At 42.9% G+C, this 27,329-nt stretch overlaps 1 protein-coding gene across 4 annotated transcripts in view; it reads left to right on the plus strand.

Moving 5' to 3' along the window:
* Positions 1–27,329, plus strand: part of RASAL2 (RAS protein activator like 2) — a 476,310-nt gene that overhangs the window by 137,472 nt on the left and 311,509 nt on the right. Inside the window, exon 1 of one of the 4 annotated variants that reach the window (XM_068239656.1) lies at positions 4,170–4,228. The exons of 2 other annotated variants lie outside the window; for them this stretch is intronic. Coding sequence is in view for 1 of the 2 variants with exons in the window: in XM_068239653.1 (XP_068095754.1) it covers positions 10,503–10,539 (37 nt within the window). In the remaining variant the exon portion in view is untranslated. Of the gene's footprint in view, positions 1–4,169; positions 4,229–10,487; positions 10,540–27,329 lie in introns of those variants that run through there. One more of the 4 variants, XM_068239653.1, reaches the window with a different exon arrangement.

Consider the following 27,329-nt stretch of genomic DNA (forward strand, 5'->3'; position numbering starts at 1 on the left):
CTATACCTGGATTTAAAGGGGGCTTAGATGCTTTCCTTGCGTTGAAAGACATCCATGGCTACAATTACTAGGTAATGCCTAATGATGTTGATCCAGGGATTTTATCTGATTGCCATCTGGAGTCGGGAAGGAATTTTGCCCTTTTGGGGCTAATTGGACCATGCCTTGTAAGGGTTTTTTCGCCTTTCTCTGGATCAACAGGGATATGTGAGGGAGCAGGCTGGTGTTGTACTTTGTTCTCTGGTTGAACTCGATGGACGTATGTCTTTTTTTCAACCCAAAATAACTATGTAACTATGTAAAATAACATAATGAATAAAATTGCTTATTTTTTACAATATTCATTTATAGATTTAGTCAGGGTGTGGCCATTCTAAAATTGTTTGACTCCCTAATTTACATTCTGAAATGTATAACTGGTGGTAACGTCTTTAGGCCTGCCAGGTGATCTGTACGGAATGTTTGTTACTGAGAGTTCTATGCACAGAGGGAGATACTGCTTGCTTGGCAGTTGGAAAAAGGTTATTTCCCACACTGCAATGAGGTTCACAGACAGCAAATGGTCAGGACCATGGTCATGATATCACACTATGGGAGGGCTTTCACCGCAATATCAGCCATACAGACAGCGGTGCGGCAACGATTCTCATCCAATTCAATAATTATTGAATTGAATAGTTATTAAATTAGATGGTCAAGCTTGCGCAAAATCGAGCCACCTTTACTGTGAGCAAAACCAGAACTTTGCTGTGGGCTGACTGGATTTAGAAATTGATTAATAGCTTAATTAGAATTCTGCACAGGAATTTCCAGGTTGAAAGTCTGGTTCTGTCACCAGAAACCAACCAAACCAACTATTAGGCCCCTTTATCCAAAGGCGGCTAAACTGCGCGCTTGTGGGGCAGTTCAGGCTACCAGCTAGAAGTACCTTCTCGTTGCATTTTCACCTGGCAGCAAAAATACCATAGACCTGTCATGTCAATGTGATTTTTATGGTCAGTAGTGTTTGAATTACACACCTGAAACAAGCATGCAGCTAATCTTGTCAGGTTTTTGTCAAAAACTTAAAGTATTGGAGGCAGAGGATCAGCAGGACAGCCAGGCAATGTCCATTGTGTGAAAGGAAGTAGATATGTCAGCCTCCATATATCTTTCACCTTGGGTTCCTTTTAAGTCCAATATGTGATATGCATTCTTGTTTGGAGTCAAGCATCAGAGGCAGAGAATCAGCAGAACAGCCAGACATTGGTATTGTTTGAAAGGAAATAAATATGGCAGCCTCCATATCCCTCTCACTTAAGTTGCCCTTTAAGAAAGAATCTGCAGTCCCTATCTCATTTTTTAGCATCTTCTGCTGTGTGTGGTTCTGTGTAACAAGCCTTGTATTGCATTTCCTGAATATCTGAAGAGCTTTTGGTAAGTGAATTTAGCAGATTATTAATTGAACAGCGGGTTTAATGGGGCTGTGCTTTTTGTTTTGCCTTTGGTGAGCAAGCTTTTATAGACACGAGAATCACTTATTACATTATCTCCATATTCAAGCATCCTTGTCAACAAACAGGATTAATTTGTTATTGTGCGGTTCCCATACACCCTGAGTACTACAGAGGCTGGTAGATTTAACATTCCAAGTGGAGGACCTGCTGCATTAATTAAATGCGAATTTCCAGTCCGTGTATAAAGGTAACCCTTTCCTCTCCCTTTGATCCTGGCCAAGAGGAATACTCTTCAGATTATATATGAGGATATTGATTCTAACCAAGCGGCGATCTTTAATTGCAAACAACAAAAGGCTTGAAGGGGTACTCCCCCTAAAAGTTATGTCAAGCTGTTAAGGTGGCCATACATCAGGCGACTTGGCGGCCAATCGAACATCCGATTCAATTATTCAAATCCGATGAAAATTGGTGCCGCCAAGTGCATGCCTGGTCGAGGGTGTGACCAATATCGGGCTGAAATTGGTCACATGAATCGGTCACCCATGTTGCAAGATGTAGGACCACTTGCTCAATCGGGTGAGCGGCAGTAACGGCCAGCGATATTAGGACAAGTGTCAAATGCAACAAAACCCTGATGCTGTTCCCCCTAATGTGCGCTGTCCATCGTCCATACACGCACCCCACGTGGTTGCCGGCGTAACACAAGTGCATGTGTGACGTCACATGCGGCCCACGTTACTCCAGCAACCACGTGGGGCGTGTGTGGATGAAGGACGGCGTTACAAGGTCGATTCCTGATCAATTTAAACAAGAAATTGATCAGGAATCGGCCAGCTTTGTATGGGCAGCCAACACATCTCTCTAATCAGATTGGGTGTGTCTCTTGGTCGAATCTGCCTATCATCGCTAGATGTATGGCTACCTTTGGCCTCTTCCTACATGCCCAGTCACGAGTGCGGTTCAGTACTCTTTTATTAGTTTGAGGATCTGCTTCTTGGTATTTGGCAAATCAACGCTTAAGAAATCGGTGGGTGAGAAATAGTATATATGCTGGTCTTTATCATTGAAGTGCGAGTTACTGAATGTTATACTGTTGCAAGCAGCGTCTGATGTTGATTACTGGCAAAGTGATGAGTTGCACATTTAGAAGCGTCCACTGCCTGAGTGCACCATTCCTGCCAGAGTGCTGGGTGACGGGTATAAGCCAAGTATGCAAAAACTGGAACTTCGTGGAAAGGGGGATTGCCATGACCACCCATGTGGATTGGACATTCTGTAAATTGATCCATTGGGAAAAATACGTGGTGTGTGTGTATTATGCTTGGAATACACCATGCCCTGATTCACAAAGCAGTGCTAACCTAGTTAGTATGCCTAAAGACTTTGGGCATGTTAACTAGGGTGCTAAGTAGTTAGCACGCACCAAGCTAAAGCAGTTTGCGCGCTAAGTTTCACGTTCACACGCTAAGTTTAGCACTGTCGGTGCGTGCAAACCATCGCACCGGGTGCGACCAAAACGTTGCACCCGATGCGCCCAAAACGGCGCATTGGATGCCCCTTTAGGGATGTGCCCTAAAGGGATGCGCCCCTAGAGGGGGCAGCAGATTGGTTAAGGCAAGGGCCTCAATTCACTAAGATCATGCTGGAGATAAGGCAAGAGAAAACTTGCCACCACACAGTGAGAGAGTTATCGGATCTCTTCATTCCTTAAAGAGACCCTGAAGCGGAAAAAAAAATATGATGAATTGGTTGTGTACTATGAATAATTACTAGAAAATTAGCAGCAAAGAAAATATTTTTATTTTCACGTATATAGTGTTTTTTTTCTAACACTGCATCACGCTATAATATGTGCAGGTTACACAACACTCAGCATGCAAAATGATTCTTTCAGAGCAGTCTGTGAACTCTCTGGCAGAGAAAAAGAAAATTGTTCACTAACAGTTGAGATAATAAAAGTCAGAAGACAGCCCTCTTCACGACTTTGAAAGTCGTAGAGCTTAATGACTTTTTTGCATAGAGATAACTGGAGTTTCTTAACTCTTCCTGTACTGGAAACCATTAGACTGATGTATCTGATCTTAATGTTTTATTTCTTAGCTGTACACATACAATCATAATATCATAATTTTTTTTCCGCTTCAGTGTCTCTTTAAGTGTCTCTTTAAGTTGCCTCCTCTGTAGTTATTTTCACACACAGTTAATTAACAGCCTGTCTTTAACTTCAGAATTCTGGAGTTATTTTAAGGATTGAAGAGTTAACTTAAAGACAGAAGAGTTAACTTTAGGTTTGCCTAAGATAAAATGTTTCCTGAATACTACATGCCTTATCACCATGGTGATAACTGTAGAAACGTTATTAAAGACAGGAGATAAGCTTAATGAATTGAGGCCATTGTGTGGTGCTGTGATGGGGTACTGCACTTCCTCAGAGGGGGTTTGCACTGGGTTCTTGTATATAATGTATTTCCTCCTCCCTACTTTTTTTTTTTTTTTAATCTACCACTAATTACATAGTGTCTTGCAAGTGTTTTTGGCATAAGTTGTGAGAGTTTAGAAGTGGAATTTCGGGTTGTGTGAGTAGTCCTGTAGTGTAGGCAGGTTTCACTTGCATTTGGGTGGCACCTCCGTGATGATGGAATTACATCTGTTTGCCAGCGAGTTTCAAGAAAGCTTTGCTTCAGTCCCTCCATCTACTTCCTGATCCGGAGACTCCTTCCTGTCAGAGGAAACTCCAGTCATCAGTTGTCCAGCATGCTGTGATGTCAGGAGGTAGTTCAGGTTACAAGGTATGTTTTGGATACATGATGTCATTTTGTCTAAATGCTCATTCACAGTATGCCATGGGGGAAATGCTTATTTCCTCTTTAAAAAAGTTTTTCCTCCTTGATAAACTGCTGATTTCATTTGTGTGTTGTGCATACTTGTTCCAGATGACTGGCTCAGAAGGTGCTGTCAGGTAGAGGACACTTCCCAGTCTCGTGTGTTGTCACTGAGTAGCTGCAGTTATTTGTTTCTGGTTATAAGCTCCTTGATTCATTTTGATAACTGTCGTACCTAGTCAGTAGCCCCTTCACCAGCCATATATTTTGTAGTACAGGCTTCCAGAGCAGGTCACGCATATTTGGAAGAAGGGCCTTAGCGTTAGGCACCTTCTGGGAGGCTCAGTTGGGGTTGGGCATCAAGAGGGAAGGTTCTTTGTGAGTATAGTGCTGGGAAGATATCTGTTAAGATTATCAATATTTTACTATCGATATTAAGTAGCAGAATATCTGTAAAATTACCAATATTCTACTATAGTGCGTAATAGAATATTGATAACATTACCAATATTCTATTACCGTTCTTTTGCACCTATTTTTCCTTGAGACGCTATTGTACGCATGTCTGCATGTGCTAATCTGCTTAGATGACTTATTTCTGTGATTTATTTCCCTGCAGTCTACACTGTGAGATAATGTTCAGCCAAGCAGTAGCCACTTCCACAGAAATCTTGTTTATACAAAAACAAGTTACACTTGGGCATTGTTCTTCCCAAACTACTGAATATTGGTGCTACAGTTCTTCACAAAATTTGCAGCAGAAAATTAGACTCCATAAAGCTTCATATACATGCTAGAGACAAGGTAGCCATTCAGGGCCCTCTGAGAATTTAGCATGTGTACGACCTCCCCACTGTAGCGTTGCTAAAGATAGCCATACATCAGAAGATTATGGGCAGATTCGACAAAGAGACACATTTATCTCTAATCAAATCTGATTAGAGAGAGCTTTTGCATCTTTGTCAAAGCTGCCCATATACTGCAGGCCGATTCCCATCTGATTTCAGTATGAAATCCTCAGGGAATTATCCGTGCCCGCCTCTGCCACCTCCCCCCCCCCCACAATGTATGAATGTGCCTCCCTCGAGTGCATTTATACATTACCTGTTCTGTGTCAGCCTCCGCGTGGTATCAGTCCGTCTCTAATGCTGGGAATACACAATGAGATTTTTCAGCAGATTTACTCTCCGATCGATTCTCCGATCAATTTTCTGATCGATTTCCATTCACTTTAATAATCGAAATCAGATCGGACCTGTCGGAAATTATCTATCGAACGATCTGTCTGCCAAAAAAATCTCATGGTGTATTCTCCGCATAAAACCTCTGGTTGGCTAGTCTATCAGCTGCATACACGCTAGCGGCGGCGCATAGCGGGTGACGTCACACACTATGCGCCAGTAGAATGTACGGAGTTTACTGAGTTGCCTGGAGGTTTCAGAGATGGACACCAAGTGGGGCTGACACAGGACAGGTAATGTATAAATGCACTCGAGGGGGGCATATTTATACATTTGAGGGCAGCGGCGGGGTTCTGTCACTCATTCGGAAATCGGCTCCTGTACGGCCGCACACCTGATCAGCCACCTTTGGTTTGACATCTTGCATCAGGCCCAATCAATTAACGCGATCAATTTTGGCCCGAAATGAGTTGCATCGTTGGTCGGGCCTGTACTTGGCAACACCGATTTACAACCAATTCGATAATAATTGATTTAGTTGCTCGATCGACTACCAAAGTCGGCAGATGTATGGGCACCGTAAGAGATTCAATGTACCAGTTGTCTCTCAGCTGAGTGTGTATCTTTTCCATCCTTACCCCTGCTGCTGGAACCCGCTCTGCCCCATCCACAGAATCTAGACACGTCACTCGGCAGTAGCCATGTCTATATACACTTGACTGCAGATGTGTTGGTTTAAAAGTGGCCATGCTATACAATTTTTTTTTTTATATATATATATTTTTTTTCAGTTCAAGAAATTCAATCAATTATTCTGATTGATTGTGACATTTAAAAAATCTGACCAATGTTCCACAGAGGTATTCAATATTCCCTAATTATGAGGAAAACATTTAAAAGGTTAAAAACTAAAAGAACTACAGTGGTGTGAAAAACTATTTGGCTCCTTCCTGATTTCTTATTCTTTTGCATGTTTGTCACACTTAAAGGGAACCAGAGATGAACGATTCACACAAAATAAACATATCAGTTGATAGCTTGTAAAGAATAAATGCTCTACCTGATAATTTCGCCACTCTGGTGTGCCTTTTTGTGTTTTTTTATCCATTATTGCTCCAGGAAATATCCAATATGGCCGTCGGCTCATATCCCTTCTGCTTCCGGGGTATGAGTTGTTCTGGATGTGCTGTCTAGGCTATATGAGACTATAGACAAGCAGGGCTGCTGCAGCCTTTCATCTGTCTGCTTTCAGCTTGATCATTCTGGTATGCTGTGTGGCTGCCTGTAGGAAGTGTCTCTCATAGAAATGAAACTGCATACAGTAGATAATGACTGGCAGCACAGTGCACACAGATACACTGTCTGTTTCAGAGCTTCTTTCTCGGCAGCAGCAGCCCCTCCCATGTCAACAGCTCTGAGTAGGAAATCTGAGCTAGGAGGAGGCAGGCTTGGGCTTGGAAAGACTCCACAGAAGAGTGACTTAGCTATAATGATTCAAGGTCAAACCTCGACTGAATCAGTCGGTGGATTCTTATCACAGTTGATAACAGATAGATTAGACTGAGAAGAATAAAACTAAAAGCAGGGTGTTTACTGTCATGTTCCCACTGATAAATGTAATAAAATACATGAGGGTGCTTGATCTCTGGTTCTCTTTAAATGTTCCTGCTCATCAAAAACCGTTAACTATTGAAGAAAAACAAAATGAAGACTTTGGAGTGGCCTAGTCATAGTCCTGACCTGAATCCTATTGAGATGTTGTGGCATGACCTTAAAAAGGCGGTTCATGCTAGAAAACCCTCAAATAAAGCAGAATTACAACAATTCTGCAAAGATGAGTGGCCCAACATTCCTCCAGAGCGCTGTAAAAGACTCGTTGCAAGTTATCGCAAACGCTTGATTGCAGTTATTGCTGCTAAGGGTGGCCCAACCAGTTATTAGGTTCAGGGGGCAATTTCTTTTTCACACAGGGCCATGTAGATTTGGAGTTTTTTCCCCTCACTAAATAATAAAAACCATCATTTAAAACTGCATTTTGTGTTCAATTATGTTATCTTTGACTACTAGTTAACGGTTTTTGATGAGCAGAAACATTTAAGTGTGACAAACATGCAAAAGAATAAGAAATCAGGAAGGGGGCAAATAGTTTTTCACACCACTGTATGGTCTCTCTATCAAGACGTGAACAAGCTATCCTATAATATTCAGTCTTCTGAAAAATTGTTCTGACATTTCGACCACTCCTGATCAAGTTTTAACAAAAGAAATGGGAAATTCGATCAGACTTCTTACTCTAATAAAATAAAAAAAGGCTTTACGGTAGCCATACATCTAGCGCTGATGGGCAGATTTGGTCAAGAGACAAATTTCTACCTAATCAAATCTGATCGGAGATAATCTGTCAGCTGCCCATACACCACAGGCTGTTCTGATCAATTCCATGCTGAAATCTCTTGAGAATCTGCCGCGTCCGCCGACTTACCGATGTGTGTAAATGTGCTGTAAGTGTGCGTCTATACATGGCCTGTCCTGTGTCACGGTGCCAGTCTCTCTTCCATTACCTGCATACACTCAGCGTGGCGCATGTGTGATATCACGCATCGGCGTGCTATGCGACTAATCGAAGAGCGGCGGAAGACAGACGGGCACCACGACACAGGACAAGTTATGAATAAACGCGCACTTACAGCACATTTACACATTACATAAATACACATTGTGGGAACAGCGCCGGGGGTTTTATCGCCCGACCCGATATTGCTTGCCCTTTCCACCACACAGCCAATTGAGCAAGTCGGCCTGACATCTTTCAGCTTGTCCAACCAATTAATGCGGCCAATTTTGGCCCAAAAGTGGTCACATCGTCAATAGGGCATGCCCTTGGCGTCACCGACTGTCATCAGTTTCCAATTATAATAATCAAATCAATTATATTATTAATAATCGATTGGCTGCCAAGTCGCCTGATGTATGACCACCTACAACTAGAATTGTTTTTGTGTACGACCGATTTTTATCAAATTGCTATGAAATTAGATAATTTTATTGTAACGTGTGTGTGGCCATCTTAAGGATCAGCTCCTGTTATTTGCAGGTAATAGTCATTGTGCTTATGTACATAACGTTTCTACTGGGTTAAAATTCTATATCTTTGCAGTGGTTGTAGATCTGTAGATTTTTGTACCACTTTCCGGATGAATCCGTTACTGTACACCCATTGTATCCAGGCAGATTGTGTGCTGGAGCGTTTTTGATGGCACTGTTGTGTGTGTTCGCCAGGACAATAGTTTCCAACGGAGGTCCTCTGGGACAGCTAATTGTTCACAGCTTCTCCTAGACAGGAATATTGTGCAGAACCTCTACTCTGTTGGAAGCTACACTGGGAACTTGTGATGAGGCATGAAGCATTATGCCTCACTGGTTTCTAGGACTTAACTATTCCCAAGAGCTGGGTAGTCTGTGTGCATTAAAGATGACAGCTGACTTTTACTGCACTTGTTAGAGAAGAACTTGGCAAAATAAAATGTCTCGCCATGCAACATGCATATCTTCTTCCATAGCCCTGTAGTGATTTCCTATTTTATTGCTCTTTAAAGCAAATCTGTACTGAGAAGAAAAATAGTCAGATACTTAACTAGGACACACACAGAGAGAGAGAGAGAGAGACTGGCATTCAGAAATGGCTTTTTTATCCCCAAAAGATCGGAAATGTATTCAAAGGTGTGCCAAGACCTAAAGGAACAGTAGCATTATGGATGTACAGGTCAGCACCACCGTTGTGTAATTAAAAGCTCCTTAAGGTATCATAGCTCTTAAAGTGCTGTCATACAGACAGCAACAAAAAAACAACGTAAGCATAAAGACACAACCCCGCTGTTTTGGGTGTTACCCCTTTTTTTCCCTGTGCATTGGAATGCACTGTATTTGTGCCTATTTTTTTGTTTCTGCCTGTATGACAGCATTTTAAGAGCGAAGATACGTACCTGTGGAGAAGAGAGAGAGCTCTGGATCCTATTGAGCCTTGCCAGTTCCCTCGTTCCAGCGCTGTCTCCCGGTGAGCCCTCAGAAGGTTTCGGGAGCATATGTCCCCAGGGCCGCCTAAAGACAGTTGGCACTGTACTGCGCGTGCTCGGGTGCATGCACGCACATACGCAGTAGAGAGCCGGCTGTCTTCTGGAGCACTCGGGGACACAAGTGCTTCCGCAGCCTTCCGAGGGCTCACAGGGTGTATGCCACCAGTTGACAGAATATCTGTAACGCGGGTGGCAACGCTGGAATGAGGGGGTGGAAAGGGGACAGGGAAGACTCAATAGGATCCAGAGCTTTCCCTCTCCACAGGTATCTGACTTTTTTCCCCCTCACTTCAGTTTTACTTTAAAGTGTATCAGAGCTGAGAAATTATAAAAGTTTTATACATACCTGTGGCTTTCTCCAGCCCCATCAGCACAGATCTCTTCCACGCCACCATCCTCCATCTTCTTCTTCTTCTTCTGCACCGGGTACCGTAACTCTGGCCACGGACACACTTCTTTAGCGCAGACTGCCCGCCACTGGCTGAAGTTACGGGACCCGGTGCAGAAGACTGAGGACGGCGGCATGGCAGCGATCCGTGCGGATGGTAACATTCTTCATCAGCATCATTTATCTGAAGCAAGGTTATAAATATCATATTAAACCTTCTATTGTGTAACCATTTTGGTTCTCCTGTAATTCCTGTTAAATCTCGGTTAGTTATGTCAGGAATTGTAACTGCAGCAGGACATTGTACTGGCAATGCTGGACTGGTCACGTTAATGATCCTCTGGAGGGTTGCAGTCTTGTTTTGCAAGTGTTTTCTTCGAGGCAGCTTATCTGGAGGCTGCCTGCTCTCAGGATTTCCTGACGTTGTGCTCTGATTTAAAATACCAACAATTTGTGGGCTGGAAAACTCCTCAGTCTAGGCGCCAGAGGATAATTGGACAGTCCATAGGAAGCCAGAGAAAGGAATGGAGCTTGGAGAAGGCCTGTTGCCCATGCGTAATCCAACCACCTGCATGTGTGGAGCAGCACAGCCATGCACAATGAAGATCTACTTACCTCACAACAAGAGTCAGCAAAGTGGGTATTTCTGCCTAGTTTGCATTCTGTACCAGTGTGCTTTGGTTGTTACATGTTTGTTTCTGGTGAGCTTGACGCCGTCTTAGGTATCCAGTTGCGTGTTGGGGGCCTGAGCGGTTGTTTGGGCTCAGACAAGGCATTAGCATGGTATGCTGGAGCTTGTAGATCTACAATAACTATGAAAAATGTTTGAATAAACTAGATAAATAGTGCTTTTTTTTTTGCCTTTATCATATTTATTTTTTTCCGAATGTAAACTGTATCTTTATGTACCCCCTTGTTTGTTTTCCTACTTTGTACAGCGCCACGGAATATGTTGGTGCTTTATAAAATAATAAACTTTTTACAGAAGTGGGTCAGTATTGCTGTCCAAGTGACCAGAACTGAAATCCCGTTGCTTAATTTTAAAGTGTACCTAAGGCAATTTTAAATGTACAACAGAGACACCAAGGCATGTTCCCATCTGAAGGACACACCTCTGTGTGCCCTCCTCATCACTCTGTTCCCCCTGCGCCCATTAGACACCCCCCACTGCTACGTCAGCAAACGAATGAGGAAGGGGGTCCCTTGCAGGAGAGGAACTCCTACGTAACGCCCCGTCCCCACCTATGAGAACTTTCTCACTGGCTCTCCACTGCCTGCTCCCCACCTCTCCCCCGCCCCCTCCATGCCAATCAGCGCTCTGTGCTCTGAGGAGACCACAGGGCTTTATCTGCAGTGTCGTGACCCCAAAGGTCACAGAGGTGAAAGGAATGAAGAACTGGACACTACTTGATCTGGCAACACTCTCCCCCAACCCCCAGTTCAGATAGCATGCTTTTTTTAATTCTTGTTTAATCAATGCTTTTGAATAATTCCTGATAAATCGTGCATGATAGTGAGCAGGCAGCTGGTGATCACTGGGGAGGAAGTTAGCAGCCGTGTATTGGTACAGGTTGTTAACTGTGTTTGACAAAAAAATCTTTTTTTTTTAATGTATAGTTTAGTTAAAACAAAATGTTCTATTAAATGTCTGGGCTAAAACTGCTTTGTCACAAATCTTCTCTTTAGATGCTCTTATCCATGTCAGCCTCTGTAATGTAAATCAGTGTCTTCTTTTCATCTCTGGAGCTTGCAATGATGACAAGTAAATTATTGATGAATGATGCTGATATTCTGTATTCCTTTGCTACACGCATACTGTGAGTACTATTGTTAGGCGAGATGTCCCTTGAGATGGATTATCAGAAGCACCTCACTTATGCTACAATGTACTATTTCTGCCAATGTTAGTCATTCTTGTTAATCACGTGGCACATGGCATCACACGCGGAGTTGTGGGAGGCAGCGAAGTAGACCAGTGGTTGGTGCAGCTGGACAGGTGAGATTTACAATGCAGGGGCAACAGTTCCGCGGCCGGGTGTCTGTCGCACTAACCTGTCATTGCGATGTCACACGCAGTTACCGCCACGCATCCGATCGACCACGGCAAACCGTAATTTTCCAGCTTACTTGATCAAAACAGTCAACTGATTTTGAGACACAATCTGTGGAATAGTTGGTCAACCATGCTTGATGCGGCACAGATTTTCATCCGATTTGTTAAAATAACTGAATCAAATGGTCCATCGGGCTGCAAAATCACTAAATGTATGGCCACCATAAAAGTATTGGAGGCGGAGGATCAGCAGGACTGCTATTGTGCATTGTTTAAAGGGAACTTGAGGTGAGAGAGAATATGGAGGCTGACCTGTTTATTTCCTTTTAAATAATGCAGATTGCCTGGCTGCCCTGCTGATCCTCTGCTTCTAATACTTTAAGCCATAGACCCTGAACAAGCATGCAGATCAGATGTCAATGACAAATCTGACAAAATTAGCTGCATGCTTGTTTCAGGCGTGTGATTTAGACCCTGCACACCAGAAAGATCAGCAGAACTGCCAGGCAACTGGTATTTTTTAAAACGAAAAAAATATGTCAGCCTCCATATCCCTCTCACCTCGGGTTCCTTTGAAAATTAAAGACATTTCAGCCTTCATATCCCTCTCATTTCAGGGCTTTAATATGCATATTACAGTCACAGTGTGCAATCTCAGTCTCTTGTGACAGGTCCACTTTAAATGCACACGGGTTGTACAAAAAAACACCAAGACATACTTATCTAAAATAGACAGACCATTCTCCTGACACCTGTTTTATTATTGCATTGCGTGTTTAGCCTTCTACGGACGCGCTCTGTGCATCGTAGATTAGACGGAAAGAAATTCCTTACGGGTCACTGCACTTCAATCCAATCAGAAAGCCCTTGGCTTGTAAAATAAATGGCAATTGCCACGTGGCACGCTCGGCCATTCCCAGGTGCTCTGCCACAGATCACTTACTATGAGGAGTTATTCCTTGCAGCGGGCTAGGGGGCATTATTCAGATCCACGGGGGCAATAAATTGCTTCATCTTCCTATTTACGCCTCTCACACCGCAGGAAGGATTGGCTAGATTTCCATTTCCCATGGCCCACCTTGGATTTAGAAACGCCGCCTGCAGTAAATTGAGCTCTTTAAAATATTTGTTATCCAGTCTCTCAGCAGCGATTTGTCTGAGCTGTACTATTGATTTTCACATAACTGGAATACAAGCCTGCTAGAGCTGTTCTGGAGGAGATCTTCACTCACTCCGCGCTGCAGAAGTTTATAGATCCGACTGGTTAGTGGTCCTTGAAATTCAGCACTGGGCATTGGGACAGGAGGTCAGCCCCCCCACTTGTGATATGTTTCATGAGAAATGTATCTCTTATATCTCCAGTCATTTGTTTCCTTCAGATCTTAATGTGGACCTGAACTCTTGCACAGGACACAAGGAAAACATAGAGAAATGCACCCTGTATGTATTAGGAGAGTTAGCCTGTCTAATTCCCCCTCATCTGTGACTAATCACTACTGTAATTTGATGTCGGCTCAGAATCTCCTCTGCCACGGCAGTGCTTCTAATTTGTAAACACGGGATGTTAACAATATGTCTGCCTCCATGAAAGCAGGAAGTAGATGCACTGCAGATTTATTGCAGGATTTGTATCAGCTGTAACAAAGAAATGTTTTTTCTTTAAAAGTTATCATGCTGCTATCTTTTAGAGCGCAGAGGAAGTTCAGGTCCACTTTAAAAAGCACATTTTTGCTGAATGGACTATCAAGGTTATTGTGTTTACCATGTGTACACATTTGACACTTTCATGGTCCAAAATAATAGTTTGTGATTATCTAGTGTCCCATGATGTTAGCAGCCTCCCATTCAGAGACTGGCCTAGCTGGGAATTCCTTGGCAAACTAAAAACTACCCTCTTCTTCTCACCAAAGCACAAAATAGGCCAATAGCAGAGCAGTGCATTTGTACAACAGTCTTTCCTAAACTGTCACCTGAAATAATCAGGATTGGAACAATCATTTTGGATGACTGTTATTTTAGATGTTTGCTTTACACAGTTGAATGGATGCACAGTAACGTTGGCAAAGGTTGCAACGCGTTTGCGAGTCTATCCCACTTCTTCAGGCAATACAATGGAGCATATAACTCATACAATCTGCTTCCTAGTTTAGCGCCTCCGTGTGTAAAAAGGCCCTGTTATTTTATATGTTTGCTTTACACAGTTGAATGGATGCACAGTAACTTAGATTAACATCTCTCCATGCCTTGTGCTGCTGTCCCCCTCTGTTGCTGTGTGAAAAGATATGAGGGGAGAAACAGAGAGCCCAGTATAGTGTAGTTAGTATGTACTGGAGATATGGATGTGAAGTGGTAAGTATATGATTATTTTTTTTTTTTTATTCACAGACACTGGTTACCGTCCAGGTAACCACTGTAAGGGCAGGTGGGGAGATTTAGACCTGTCCCCACTCAGGATTAAGAAGTCGTTCTCTGTAGATCGGAAAAACGGGGCCAGATTCCCTCCACCTGGTGTGGGCTCAATAGTTGTGAAGCCGTACAGAGGCGCCAAAAGAGTGAAACAATACTTTAAAACGTTTAAAATGAAGTGGGTAGTGGTGGACTTACCCCTTCAATGCAGACACAAGAAAGTTGTTAGTATAAACAACAAAATTTATGTTCACAACGCGTTTTGCGGGTCTATCCCACTTCTGCAGGCAATGCAATGGAGCATTTAACTCATACAATCTGCTTCCTAGCATAGCGCCTCTGTGTGTAAAAGGCCCTCGTAAAGACTCACAGTGAGCATGCGCAGAGCTCTCCCAGCCTCAGGTGTGCGATCAAGGACGCAAGCCACCGGGCCAGAAACGAGTGGGGACAGCGGTGATCTGGATGGCATGAGGACTTTGGCTTTTACTTGCCTGTAGCCAGCATTTGTACAGGCCAGTTCACCTCAGGTATCCTTTAATAAAATGTCTACATGAAACAAAACAATATGGTGGATGTGGATATTTTAGTAGTAAAGGCAAAGCTTTTCTGGTGTATTTTCTAATGTGCGAGATAAGACTTGGCACACTTCACATATAGCGGTTTTGCAGTAGCTTCTGCAGCTATGTGACCATGGTGCTTTTTGGCTGTAATACACGACTATAATGTTTAGAGCTGCTTGTTAACTATAGGCTGTATTCACTAGTAAAGGGGAAAAAGTCTGAGCAGCTGCCCTGAAGAAATAGAAATTTTACAACCCAGAAAAGTTTATAAGTCTAATAAACTCCTCAGACTCCTCCATATTCTTGAAGTCTGATAAACTCAGGCATTTCAGCAGCTGGTCTGCTATAGACAGCCGTCTTTATATTCTTGTATTTACAGGCCACTGCGATCCGAAGCGGCTTAATAAAAGTGGTAAAGTGATCTCTTTTTTTTTTCGGTGACAGAAATAAGATCAGGCTTGGTAAAGATTTTATTGCGCTGGCTAGGTTTTTCTCTTCATATATACGGATATACGATTGAAAATCTGACCGTTACCATATTATATCCTCATATAGATGGCATGGTGACCAAGTACCATGGTTTGTGTTCTCATATTGTAGTAGTGAAATACAAAGCCTGAATCGGTCAAAACAGCATCTTGAGAGCTTTAAAATCACCGCCCCGACCGCGTGGACAATAAATGTCTATGAGAAGGTTCATATCAGCGTAGATCCTGCGCTGTCTGTTCAATAAAGCGGTGCGCGTACAATTTTTGAGATGATTCCACCTCAGTGGAAAGTATAGCAGAAACGCAAAATGCTCACAAAATCGCTTTGTGCAGCAATTGCGTTAACGTTTTTAAGAATAAATACATTGTATTTATTATTTTCCGGATGAAAGAGTTCACTTCCTGACTTGCGTCAGGGAGTGAATTACAAAACCGCTCGGAAAAAACGCTTAAACCGCTAAGAACAAAAACGAATCGCCCACCCAAGCGCTGGGAATCATAAAAAAAAAGACGCCTCAAAAAAAGCCCACCGTGGATGGACACACGAACGGAATGCAATGTGAACAAGGCCTTAGGCAGGGTTCACACACGTATCATTGTGAAAAACGTTTTTTTTTGTTTTTGTTTTTTCACCATGTGTCTGTTTTTTTTTCACTGCAGCTGCTGAAGGTCAGTGGGAGTTCGCATGCGATGTGCACAGTTATGCTGGACTATACTTTTCAATTTTCGCATGTGCAATATTGCAAATTTTAGCATAAGTACAATTCTACATTGACTTTCATTAGATGTGTGGCAAATGTTTTTTCGCACACTCCATATTCATATGTAAATTTTAAAGCTAATGGGAAACCAAGGAAAAAAAAACCCAGATACTTACCTAAGGAGAGGGGAAAGCTCTGGGTCCTGTTCCAGCGCTGGCTCCCAGAGACTTCCTAAGCCTCATGCGGCAGTAGAGGGCAGTTTTCGACCGATCGGATACTGCTATCGGGGAGCCATCTCTGGAACGCGGGAACCGTGAGAGGAGCCTTCCTTCTTCTTAGGTAAGTATCTGCTTGCTTTTTTGTTTTGTTTTCCCGTTAGCTTTAATAGGTGTGAACCTGCTTTCTGGAGTTAATTGGCATATATAGATGCTAGTCTTTATATTTAGGGGTTTCTCCTCTATTCTTCTGCCTAGAAAGCAGTGGTATTTCAGACCATTATTATATGAAAAACGTGGTAAGTCAATCCAGTATCTTTGCTTTTAGATGATGAGATGAAATCTATTCCATACAAAGTTGCAACTTCTTGAAACACGTGACAATGACCTTTGTGTCATCTAAGAGTGCCTTCTACTCTCCAGTACCACCTCCTATTGTAATCCTGATAATTGCACATTGACACTGATCATTTTAGAGCCCTCTCATCCATTGAACCCTAATAGAGATGTGTATGACCTCTGTTCTGTAGCAGGTCATGAACTTGCACCAAATCCCACGGTGAGCACCAAGGGGCAGGAGACAATTACTGATAGTGTTCTATGAAGGGAAGGGACCAGATTGGATGAAACTTGTCATTCAGCCATTTGTTTAATTACCAGTTTGCTTTTAAGATAAATGGATCCTCAGGTCGGTTATTAAATCATGAGTACCTATAGTGGCGGTGATGCATTATCTTCTAGCCAGCTTTGTTGGTTGGTCACAAGGTTGTAATGTTATCGGTAGTCTACAGACTGAACAGGGCAGTGTCTATGTGGTTTGAATGAATAGTGCATTAAATCGAAAAAATTCACAAACTGGCCCATAACCGTCATTTTAAATGTTGCCTCGTTGGAAATTATTACAGCAAATGTCGGCTTTGCACCTGACAGGTGTGTACAGGTAGTCCCTGATTAACGAACGAGATAGGGGCTGTAGGTTTGTTCTTTACCTGAATCCGTCCGGAACACTGTTCCATCTCTATCCCCTGTGCTTTCAGTGTCCCCCTCTGTATCCCCTCTGTTGCCCTGTGCCTTCAGCATCCCCCTTTGTGCCACCTCTGCCCCTACTGTCACTTCTGTCCCTCAGTGTCCCACTGCCTCCACTGTCAGTCTGTACCATTTTTTTCTTTGAATTTTTTAAAATCAGTTTTATCACTCAAACCTTGTACACATGCTAGATGAAACCCAGCCAAGAAGCTAGTGTGAGTACACCATCCGCTCCGCCCAGACACCTTGGCCTGCTATCAGTCTGGCAGATCAGTTTAGCCAAGCACTGGTCAGGATCATTGGTCTACTTCCTCACCCCCCCCCCAACCCTCCTCCCCCTCACTTACTCTACTTCTCGTGCAGCACTCATTTGGCCCTCAATGCCAACCTCTCCACATTGCAATGGGAACGCATCACTAGCGTGGAGTCTTGCAAAGCATCTGTACAGCTTTGGTCCAGCACTGTTGACTGCAGAATTGTCCTGATCTCTCTCTGGCACATGCATATGAGGCTTTACTGAGCTACTTTTTAGCTGATAAGTTAAAGGAAATACCTAAACAAGTATATGTTAAGATAATCCACTTGCTCTGGCCAAGGGACAGTAGTCTAGCCAATTGACATTCATTATGCAGATGTCAGCTTTTCAAAGTTACGGAGGCTGTCATATTTATTTCCTTTTGAACTATTCCAATTGCCTGATAGTCCTGCTGAAAAGGCTGAAAGTGGCCCTAAATTACATGCAACCCAGACTGTGAATCTGATCTGTAGCAAACTAATGGTTTTCTGGAAATGTGAAGACATATTGGTTGTTACAAGCAACAGCTCCAACTTTGCTTAAAGAGAACCTGAGGTGGGTTTGAAGAATATTATCTGCATACAGAGGCTGGATCTGCCTATACAGCCCAGCCTCTGTTGCTATCCCAAACCCCACTAAGGTCCCCCTGTACTCTGCAATCCCTCATAAATCACAGCCATGCTGCTGACAAACAGCTTGTCAGAGCTGGCTGTGTTTATCTCTATAGTGTCAGTCTGCTGCTCTCCCCGCCTCCTGCAGAACTCCGGTCCTCGCCTGCATCCCTTCCCTCCCTGCTGATTGGAGGGAAGGGACGGGGGCAGGGACCGGAGCTATGCAGGAGGTGGGGGAGCAGCTGATACTGACACTACAGATGTAAACACAGCCTCACAGCATGGCTGTGATTTATGAGGGATTGCAGAGTGCAGGGGGACCTTAGTGGGGTTTGGGATAGCAACAGAGTCTGGGCTGTATAGGCAGATCCAGCCTCTGTATGCAGATAACATTCTTTAAACACACCTCGGGTTCTCTTTAAGTTTTATTAAAAATCTTATAGAGAATATGTATACAAATCTCCGTATAGCTGCGTACCCACCTGGCGATCTTAAAACAGAGGCGCAAGTCGGCGTACAGGCGAACATCGCCTAGCGTCGCGCCAGTGACGACGGACCAACATGGTGGATTGGATCTTTTAGATCCCTGACGACACTGCGCAAAGTGCCGCGATTGCGGAAGTCTCGCTCGCGCCACCGTGTACATTGCATGACCTCGCTCTTTAACCCGCCAACAGGAAAAGGCGTCCCTGACGACCGTCGTGAAGGGGACGTCGCGGGAGCCGTGAAGCGGCGAGTACGAAGCTTATTGAAGTATCCTATGGGATTTTTTTTCTGCCAGCAAGTGACCTCCTGACAAGCTATAACTTTAACTGATCTAGAAGCACGAGCTGGTTCTCACACTGCTGCATGGGGATGAGCTCCACAAAGACATACGTGTGTAAGTCAGGTGTGCCTGTTTACATGAGCTTTGGGCGAGGTGGTCTTTGCCCACAGGAAACATTACAGGGGAAGCAGATGTCCTCTGATGATTAGTATTCAGGAGCTGGATGTTTTTATCATTCACAAGTTAAGCCTATGTAAACAATTGGTGTATTTTTAGAAGTGGCCTTGTGTAATGTGCAGACAGCGGGGTTCACTGACTGTCCTGTCTCTGCAGGGCTGTCCTGTAGTCTTCTCATAGCATCTAGGCATGTGTCGTGAGAGCCAGGAAGATAGTCTCTGGTTATGTCACAGCATCATCAATATATTTTTTTTTGGGGGGGGGGAGGGGAGAGAGAGATTGTTGGACTTTGTATGTGACAAGTTCAGAGAATTTTCTAACTAGTCTAAGGCTGTTTATATGAAGCAGTGTGTCTGAAATATGTGGGTAGACACTTTAACACTGCATAAATCTGAGTAGAGGTAAGAAAAGCAAATCTGGACTTACCTGGGGCTTCTTCCAGCACCCAGTAGCCTGCAAGGTCTCTGTGTCGGTCTCTGGGTCCCCTCTGTGGTCGCGGTCGCGGCTCCGTAAACCTGCCGACTTCAGCTGAAGTTGCACGGCCCCTCCAGGTACCCGGTGCATCGCCGTGCCCGTCGGCATATGGGTTCCTGCACATGCGCAGTTCAGTCTTTCAAGTATCGCGCATGACCCTTATGGTGGCGATGTTGCACCTGGTGCCTGGACCGGCCACGCATGTGCGACTTTGGCCAAAGTTGTGCACCTACTGGAGCACCTACAGGACCATAGAGGGAACCCAGAGGACACCATGGGACTTTGCAGGCTACGGGGGCTGGAGGAAGCCCCTGGTAAGTCCAGATTTGCTTGTTTTTTTACCTCTGTTCAGGGTCCCTTTAAGTTTCTAAAATGTTACAGATCTGCTTTAAGGAAATGCCTTAAACACAACTGGCTAAATGACAAATGGATAAAAAGTATTAAAGGCAGAGGACCAGCAGGGCAGCCAGGCAATTGGTATTAACAAATATGGCAGCCTCCATATCCTTCTCCCTTCAGTTGTCATTTAAAGAGGCTGACTTTTTTCTGTAAACTACAATTTTATTACAGGCTTTAAAAAAAAAAAAAAAAAAAAAAAAAGCTGTAGTGACTAAATTTGTTGCTTAAAGTGGATCCAAGATAAAAAACTATAACAAGTAACTTGTCTATATATCTTATCTAAAGTTTAGATAGTTTACACAGCAAATCTAGCTGCAAACAGCTTTAATAGAAAATGATTATTTCTTCCTGATACAATGATAGCAGCCATGTTGTTTGTAAACATTACACAGAGGCAGGCTTATCTGTATTTTCAGCACTCTGCCTGTGAAAAAAACCTAATCCCCCCTCCTCCCTCCTCCCCTCTACCTCTGAAATCAATGGCTAGTAACACCTCCTCCTCCTCCTCCTGCCCAGACTGAGCTCCCATGAGCCCTTGCTACTGCTAAGGCTCTCTGAAAACCTATGGGCGTGGTTTATGTAGTTTATAGGGAATTAGAGTATTAAAACAAACAAAAATGTATTTGGCTTGAGGAATGTCCTATAAACAATGGGAAATGAACACAATTATGCAATGAGTAAAAGTTCACCACGGATCCACTTTAATATGAACTGTTAGAGCCGTGTCCACTTAGCCAGTAGCACTTTCTTCAACCCAGACTATTCAAAGTACTTTAGGGAAAGAATAAAATAGTTTCGGTTTGTATTTTATCCTTTAAGGTCACTTATCATTTAAAGGGAACAAGAACTGCGATTTCAAATTCAGCTTGGTTATAAGTAATCTGCAGCCCATTTACCTTTTCACTTCTATTGAAGTTTTATTTGTCTTCCTCCTTTCACTTCCTGTTTCCTGTATTTTTCAGTGGCTTGTGTATTACTGGAGGCTGCTTGCTGCGGGCTCCATTTACACAGTTATTTATAGACTGCCTCCTCTGAGTGGGCAGCTTCTTATACTTAAAGCAGACCTTTACTTAGAGAGTGAACCTGAGCTCTCCTGCCCACTCACCCCCTTGCACTGATGACAGAAAATTGACCTGAGCCCCTGGACTTGCGTGCTGAAGCAGGTCATTTCAGCGCTCACTGGCTGCTGTGCCGGATATGAGCGCTGCTATAGCTATAATGCTGTAGCTCCGCAGTGGCTTACATGACTTGCTCCCTGATCCAACAGCTTTTGTAATGTTGTGCTCACTGGTCATGTGACCTCAGCTAAATTACAGCCAGGCAGAACTGTGAGCTTCATTGTCAGCTACCTACCGTTCTGTTAATATACCCCTGGCACTTGATTAAGAAGGGGTGAATGCAGTGGGAGTGAGTGACTGTGGTAGTCTAGTCACCCCTCCACTGAAATCCATGCAGGAACTGAGGTGCTTTCTTGTCTCTGCTGTTTATATGTGACCACCCTGTTGAAGTTGATGGAAAATGTCACGGTGAGTAAGCAGAAATCTTGACCCGTGCTGCTGTTGATCGATATCTTGACTAAAGTTCTGTTGAGCACTTCGATGCAATGATTTCCACTGGCTGTCATAGCTACTACCTATATTGGATTCAGGCATTAAAGAGACTCTGTATTAATAAAAATGCCCCTGGGGGGTACTCTCCTCAGTAGGGGGATGCCTCTGGATCCTATCAAGGCTTCCCCCGTCCTCCTGCGTCCCACGGTGGTCTCTGTCTGCCCCTCAGAAGGCACAGCCGACAATTTATCAGGCTATTCAATATTTACCTTCCCTGGCTCCAGCGGGTGGCGCTGTTGTGGCTCTTTGCTCGGAAATAGATGGAAATAGCCGATCCCAGCCAGGATCTACTGCGCAGGAGGCTTGCCCCTGCGCAGTAGAGTGGATCTGACTGCGCCTGCACTGGAGCCGGGAAGGTAAATATTTACATCCCTGCCATTCGGGGATCTGTTTCGCTGCCGCCATGAGACAGAGGAGGATGGGGGAAGCCTTCATAGGATCCCCCTCCCGAGGTGAGTACCCCCCTGGGGCATTTTTTCTTAATACATATTTTAATGTTAAAGGACAACTGCAATGAGAGGGATATGGAGGCTGCCATATTTATTTCCTATTAACAGTGACGTATCTAGACATTATGAGGCCCCATAGCAAAACTTTCATGGGGCCATAAGAAGTAGGACCTCTTGAACAATGCCACCTGCCCCTACCCTATGGATAAGTTAAGCAATTTCCATTCTCATGCAATGTACACTGCATATAGTCAATGAGCACTGAGACAAAGCCAGAATGGGGTGAAACGCATGAAAGTTAATAGTGAGTACATCAAGTACCACACAGGCCCCTCTGCTCCAGGTCCCCATAGCAGGTGCTATGGCTATTGCGACACCCCTGTCCATTAAACAATATCAGTTGCCTGGCTTTCTTGCTGATCCTTTGATACTTGTTGCTATATACCCTGAACAAGCATGCAGCATATCAGGTGTTTCTGACATTATTGTCAGATCTGACAAGATTATCTGCATGCTTGTTTCTGGTGTGATTTAGACATTACTGCAGCCAAATAGACCAGCAGGGCTGCCAGGCAACTGCTATTGTTTAAAAGGAAATAAATATGGCAGCCTCCATATCCCTCTTGCTGCAGTTGTCCTTTAATGCCTCAAGTTAGTTATAATGTTGTAAGTTGATTTAGCAGACCTGGCTGGATTGTGTAATGGTTAAGAGTTCTGCTTCTGCCTCTGACACAGGAGACCTGGGTTTGAATCTCTGCTCTTTCTGTTCAGTAAGCCAGCACCTCGTCAGTAAGGAGACCTTGAGCAAGACTCCTTAAAGGTGGCCACTAATGATCCAATCTTTTTCATCCAATCTTACCATTTCTGTGTAATATAAGGTAACTGCCTGAAGTATCCATTCAGTATATTCACTCAATTTACCCTTATACTACATAGATTTGGTAAGATTAGATGAAAAAGATTGGATCATTAGTGGCTACCATAACACTGCCAGGAGAAAAGCGCAATAATGCTTTGTGTCTAAAAAAAAAAAAAAAAAAAAAAAGGATGTCAGCTTTGCTAACCATCATGGTGACCGTTTTTTTCTTATTTCAGCAGCCAGTATAAAGACTCCTATACTGCTGTGAATTTGTGAATTGTAGCTGGTGTGCAGGAGTTGAAGACAATGAAACGGTGTATTATAGACCCGTAACTGCAGATATTGACAGGCTTCACACAGTGATAAAGAGAGTGAGGAGAGTGTGAAGGCTGAGAGGAATGTCTTGATGTGCTGATCTAAGTTTACAGTGTGACAGGAAGGTTAGTGCCACTTCTTACGTATGACTCTTCCATTATGGAGGCTGACTAATAAACAGCTAACAAAGTAAGCCTTGAAGGCATAAGATGACATATTTACACAATCCATCACCTCTAGCTAGCATCAATACACAGGCGGTGGCAGAGGATTGTGCCATTTGGCAAGGATTACCACTTGTAAACTGGCTGCCCGTCTGGCACTGCTAACTACAGGGACATTACTGGCCAATTTGGCACCCCAAACAAGGCATCTTTTGCCTGCCCCAATCTTCTGAGTAGGAAGAGCCTACATTCGTTTTTTCAGCCACCTGTAATAAATTGATAGGGTAAATACAGATAAATGACTATATAGTTTCCAATGATAGTTCTATAAAATACACAGATTACCAGGCTAGGTACTTGGCCCAAAGTAACTACATTGGCCCAAACTAATTGAATGCACATTGCAAACCCTTCGCATAATTGTTGCAAGTGTGTATAGCTACTTTATAAAAAATATGATGATGTTTATTTAAAGCTTGGATATTTATATATTGGAATAATGTCCTGTAAATCCAGTAGAGTTGTTAGTCAATAGAGACCAAAAATAAAACTGCTACAATTTGAGTGTACTAATTACCATCTCATCCCTTCCTCAATGGGACTGGCAGTTGTGTATAAAAATCCTATGAAGCATATTGTGTTAAGTGTATTTCTGTGGTGCTCCCTCCTCCAGGTGACTCTCCAGGTATTTGCCTGGGTTGCCTATGCCTAGAAACAGCCCTTGGTAACTATCACTGTTGATCATTTTTGAACCTGCAGTAGAAATCTAGCCACTAGAATCTGTGACCAGCACCGTACGGTCCTCTGAGCTAGTTCCTATAAATGAACCCTTGTGAGGACATTTACTGGAATTAGGAAAGGGGACCTTTAGCCTATACTCACTCATTTGATTGCTATGGTTGTTTTTCTAGTGAAAGTTTAAAGGGAACTAAAGTCACTAAACATTTACTTTTGACTTTGTTTGTAGTCACTTCTTTGTGCTTTGTTTTATACAGTCTTTCACATTGTTGTTGTTCAGGACTTTTTTTTTTGTGGTGAATTTCACTTCTCCCTTTTGTTTCTCTATATATCCAATCATTAACCCTATTTATTTCAAGTGCACCCGGCCTTCACGGCAGTAACCTTTTTTCTTAATTAGACATGTTAAAGGCATTTGGTTTATACAGTATTTAGGCAGTATTGTGTGCCTGTTTCTTTGGACAGTGAAGGGTATATGGAAGTTGCCATATTTATTTCTTTTTAAACAATAACCGTTACCTGGCATCCTGCTGATCTTTCTGGTCAGAAGTGTCTGGATCACACACCTGAAACAAGCATGTGGCTAAAAAAAAAATAGAGAAATCGAGAGTCCACTATAGTGTAGCATTTTTGTCCAATATGGTAAAAAGAAAATAATGTAAGATATATTCACAAAGGTAGGTTGCCGGGAAGCAACCACTTTAAAAGGCAGTAGGGGAACATGACCCGTCCGCTGCGGGTAGATTAAGATGCTGCTCTCTGTAGGCAGGAAGAAGAGGGGGTAGACCCCTCCACTAAAGGTGGATTAGTGATACTTATATCAGAAACACAGAGGCGACAAAGGGATAAAACCATTTTTAATAAAATTAGGGGAAGAAGTACTCGCCTACCCATAGAAGATTCAAATCCGTTATCTAAGGAAGCGTAGCACCACAAAAAGTTTATCTTGTTGAATCTTCTATGGGGAGGTTAGTACCTCTACCACTATTTTTTATTCAAAGATTGTGTTATCCTTTTGGCGCCTCTGTGTTTGATATAAGCATGTGGCTAATCCAGTCAGATTTGTGTGGTCTGCATGGCAGTTCAAGGTATTTGGCTAAAAGCATAAGAGGCACATTGTTGTTGTACACAAAATGTTTATACTATACTAGAGACCTAAGCCCGTTTAAAAACCTGGCCCGTCCTGCGTCCTGTCTCAACGGCTGTCAGTGAAGGACATGCGCAGTAGCACAAAACCACTGACACAGGGACAGGATGCAGGGACACTTGTAGATTATTAGGTAGGATTGCCACTAACTACACCATGAACTACTCACACTTAACGTATTGTCACTGTTACTGAGGGACTGTATGACCTGGGTTATACTTCTGTAGTGGGTTTATTATTAACCCCTGCTGGAGAGGTCTGCTTTTTCATATAATTTAATACAACTGTATGTATCAATTGGTATGAACTTTTCTGGGTCCCTTTTTGTTTTTTAAATGTGTTTAAAGAGAAACTGAACTAAAAATAAAAAGTCAAAACAAACATACACAGGTCATACTTGCCTCCCATGTATTCTGCTCATCACTCTTTCTCCTCTCCTGCGTCCTGTTTGTTCACTGTGATCAATGGAATTCTTTGCCCTCCATTTTGAAAAGGGTCTCTACCCTATAGCAGCTTCCTGGTCTGCACACTGTTAAACTGTAATATCACCCACTTGAGCCATAGGGAAACCTAGACATTACCTTGTACATTAAGTTGTAACTGACAGCAGCTGATATATATAACTGAAAACAACTGCTATATTTCAGTTCTGACAAAATCTTGTCAGAACTGGAAGGGATCACTGTAAGAAGAAAATGGTGAGCTTCTGAGAGGAATTGATGGCGAGGTAAGTATGTAATATTCATTTGCAGCTACATCATGTGTTTATTTTGAATAATTTTACTCAGTTCAGGTTCCCTTTAAGGATGTTATGTCTCTTGATTAACCGTAAATAAAATTACCTCTTTTTGATATTTTATACATTTTAGGTCCTTGATTTATTCAGGTTCCTACAACATTGCAGTGGTGCTGCTGTTACAGGAATTTTTTCTCTGTCATTTCGCAGAATAATTCTGCATGTGAACTCGCTGCCCAATTCTATGGGCCTGTTCACAGTACTGCGTTGTAACATATCGCATTATACTAACTTGCTGCATGCAGGATTTGAATTAAAGCAAACTTAGACAAAAAATAACTTATGATATATTGAATTGTATGTGTAGTGCAGATAAAGAATATAATATTAGTAGTTTTACAGTTATATAGCGCTTTCTTTATAACATTGCATCATTCTGTCACAGTTGCAGTTTTAAAATCACACGCTCAAACAAGCAGAAATAATGACCCTTTCCTGCAGTAAAACCTTATCTAAAGCTGTCTCTCACTATTTCTTAGCCATTTAAGTGCTTCAGAAAACAGAACTGTATTTGACTGGGTAGAATAGCTCAGAGTAGCTCTTTGCATAGATAACAGAAGTTTTTTTAAAAAATTATTCCTGTACTGGAAAACAATATGAGACTCTTTTCTTTACTACTAATATTTTACCCGTACTACCCATACAATTCATTGGGCCATATGCAATTCACTTTTTCACCTGAGTTTTCTCCAAGGAGATACCAAGGAGATAGGCAATTGTTCATTTTCAATTTGGATGAACTTTTCAGCACTTTGCAATAGAAAAAGTACCACAAAGAAGGTGACAAAGTACTATCAAAATTATTTTGAGTATTGTTTTTGCTGGATGGTAATTTAAAAGGCACTTTATTAACAAGTTGGAAAATATCACCTAGGAGAAAACTGTGCATTGCATTATCGCATAAGTTTGTGTCTGTCCAGTCTTCATTGACGTTTACACTCATAACGCAACTGACCACTGTGAAGCTAGCCTAGGCGAGCTCCAGGGTGTCTCCATACATCAGCTTGGAGTTCTCTTCTCTTTGTAGTCCTCTTTATTCCCATTCAGTTACTCCTCTCTGCAGTGATATTGGTCGGCTGCGTATTTCATGCCTTCTGGGCATTGTCTAGAATGATCACAATATATAATGAAACAGATCTCTGCTGTCTCATGACCTCCACGCTTGCAAACAGGCAAA

This window comes from Hyperolius riggenbachi, chromosome 6 (genome assembly GCF_040937935.1).
Source record: "Hyperolius riggenbachi isolate aHypRig1 chromosome 6, aHypRig1.pri, whole genome shotgun sequence".
Classification (NCBI taxonomy): Eukaryota; Metazoa; Chordata; class Amphibia; order Anura; family Hyperoliidae; genus Hyperolius; species Hyperolius riggenbachi.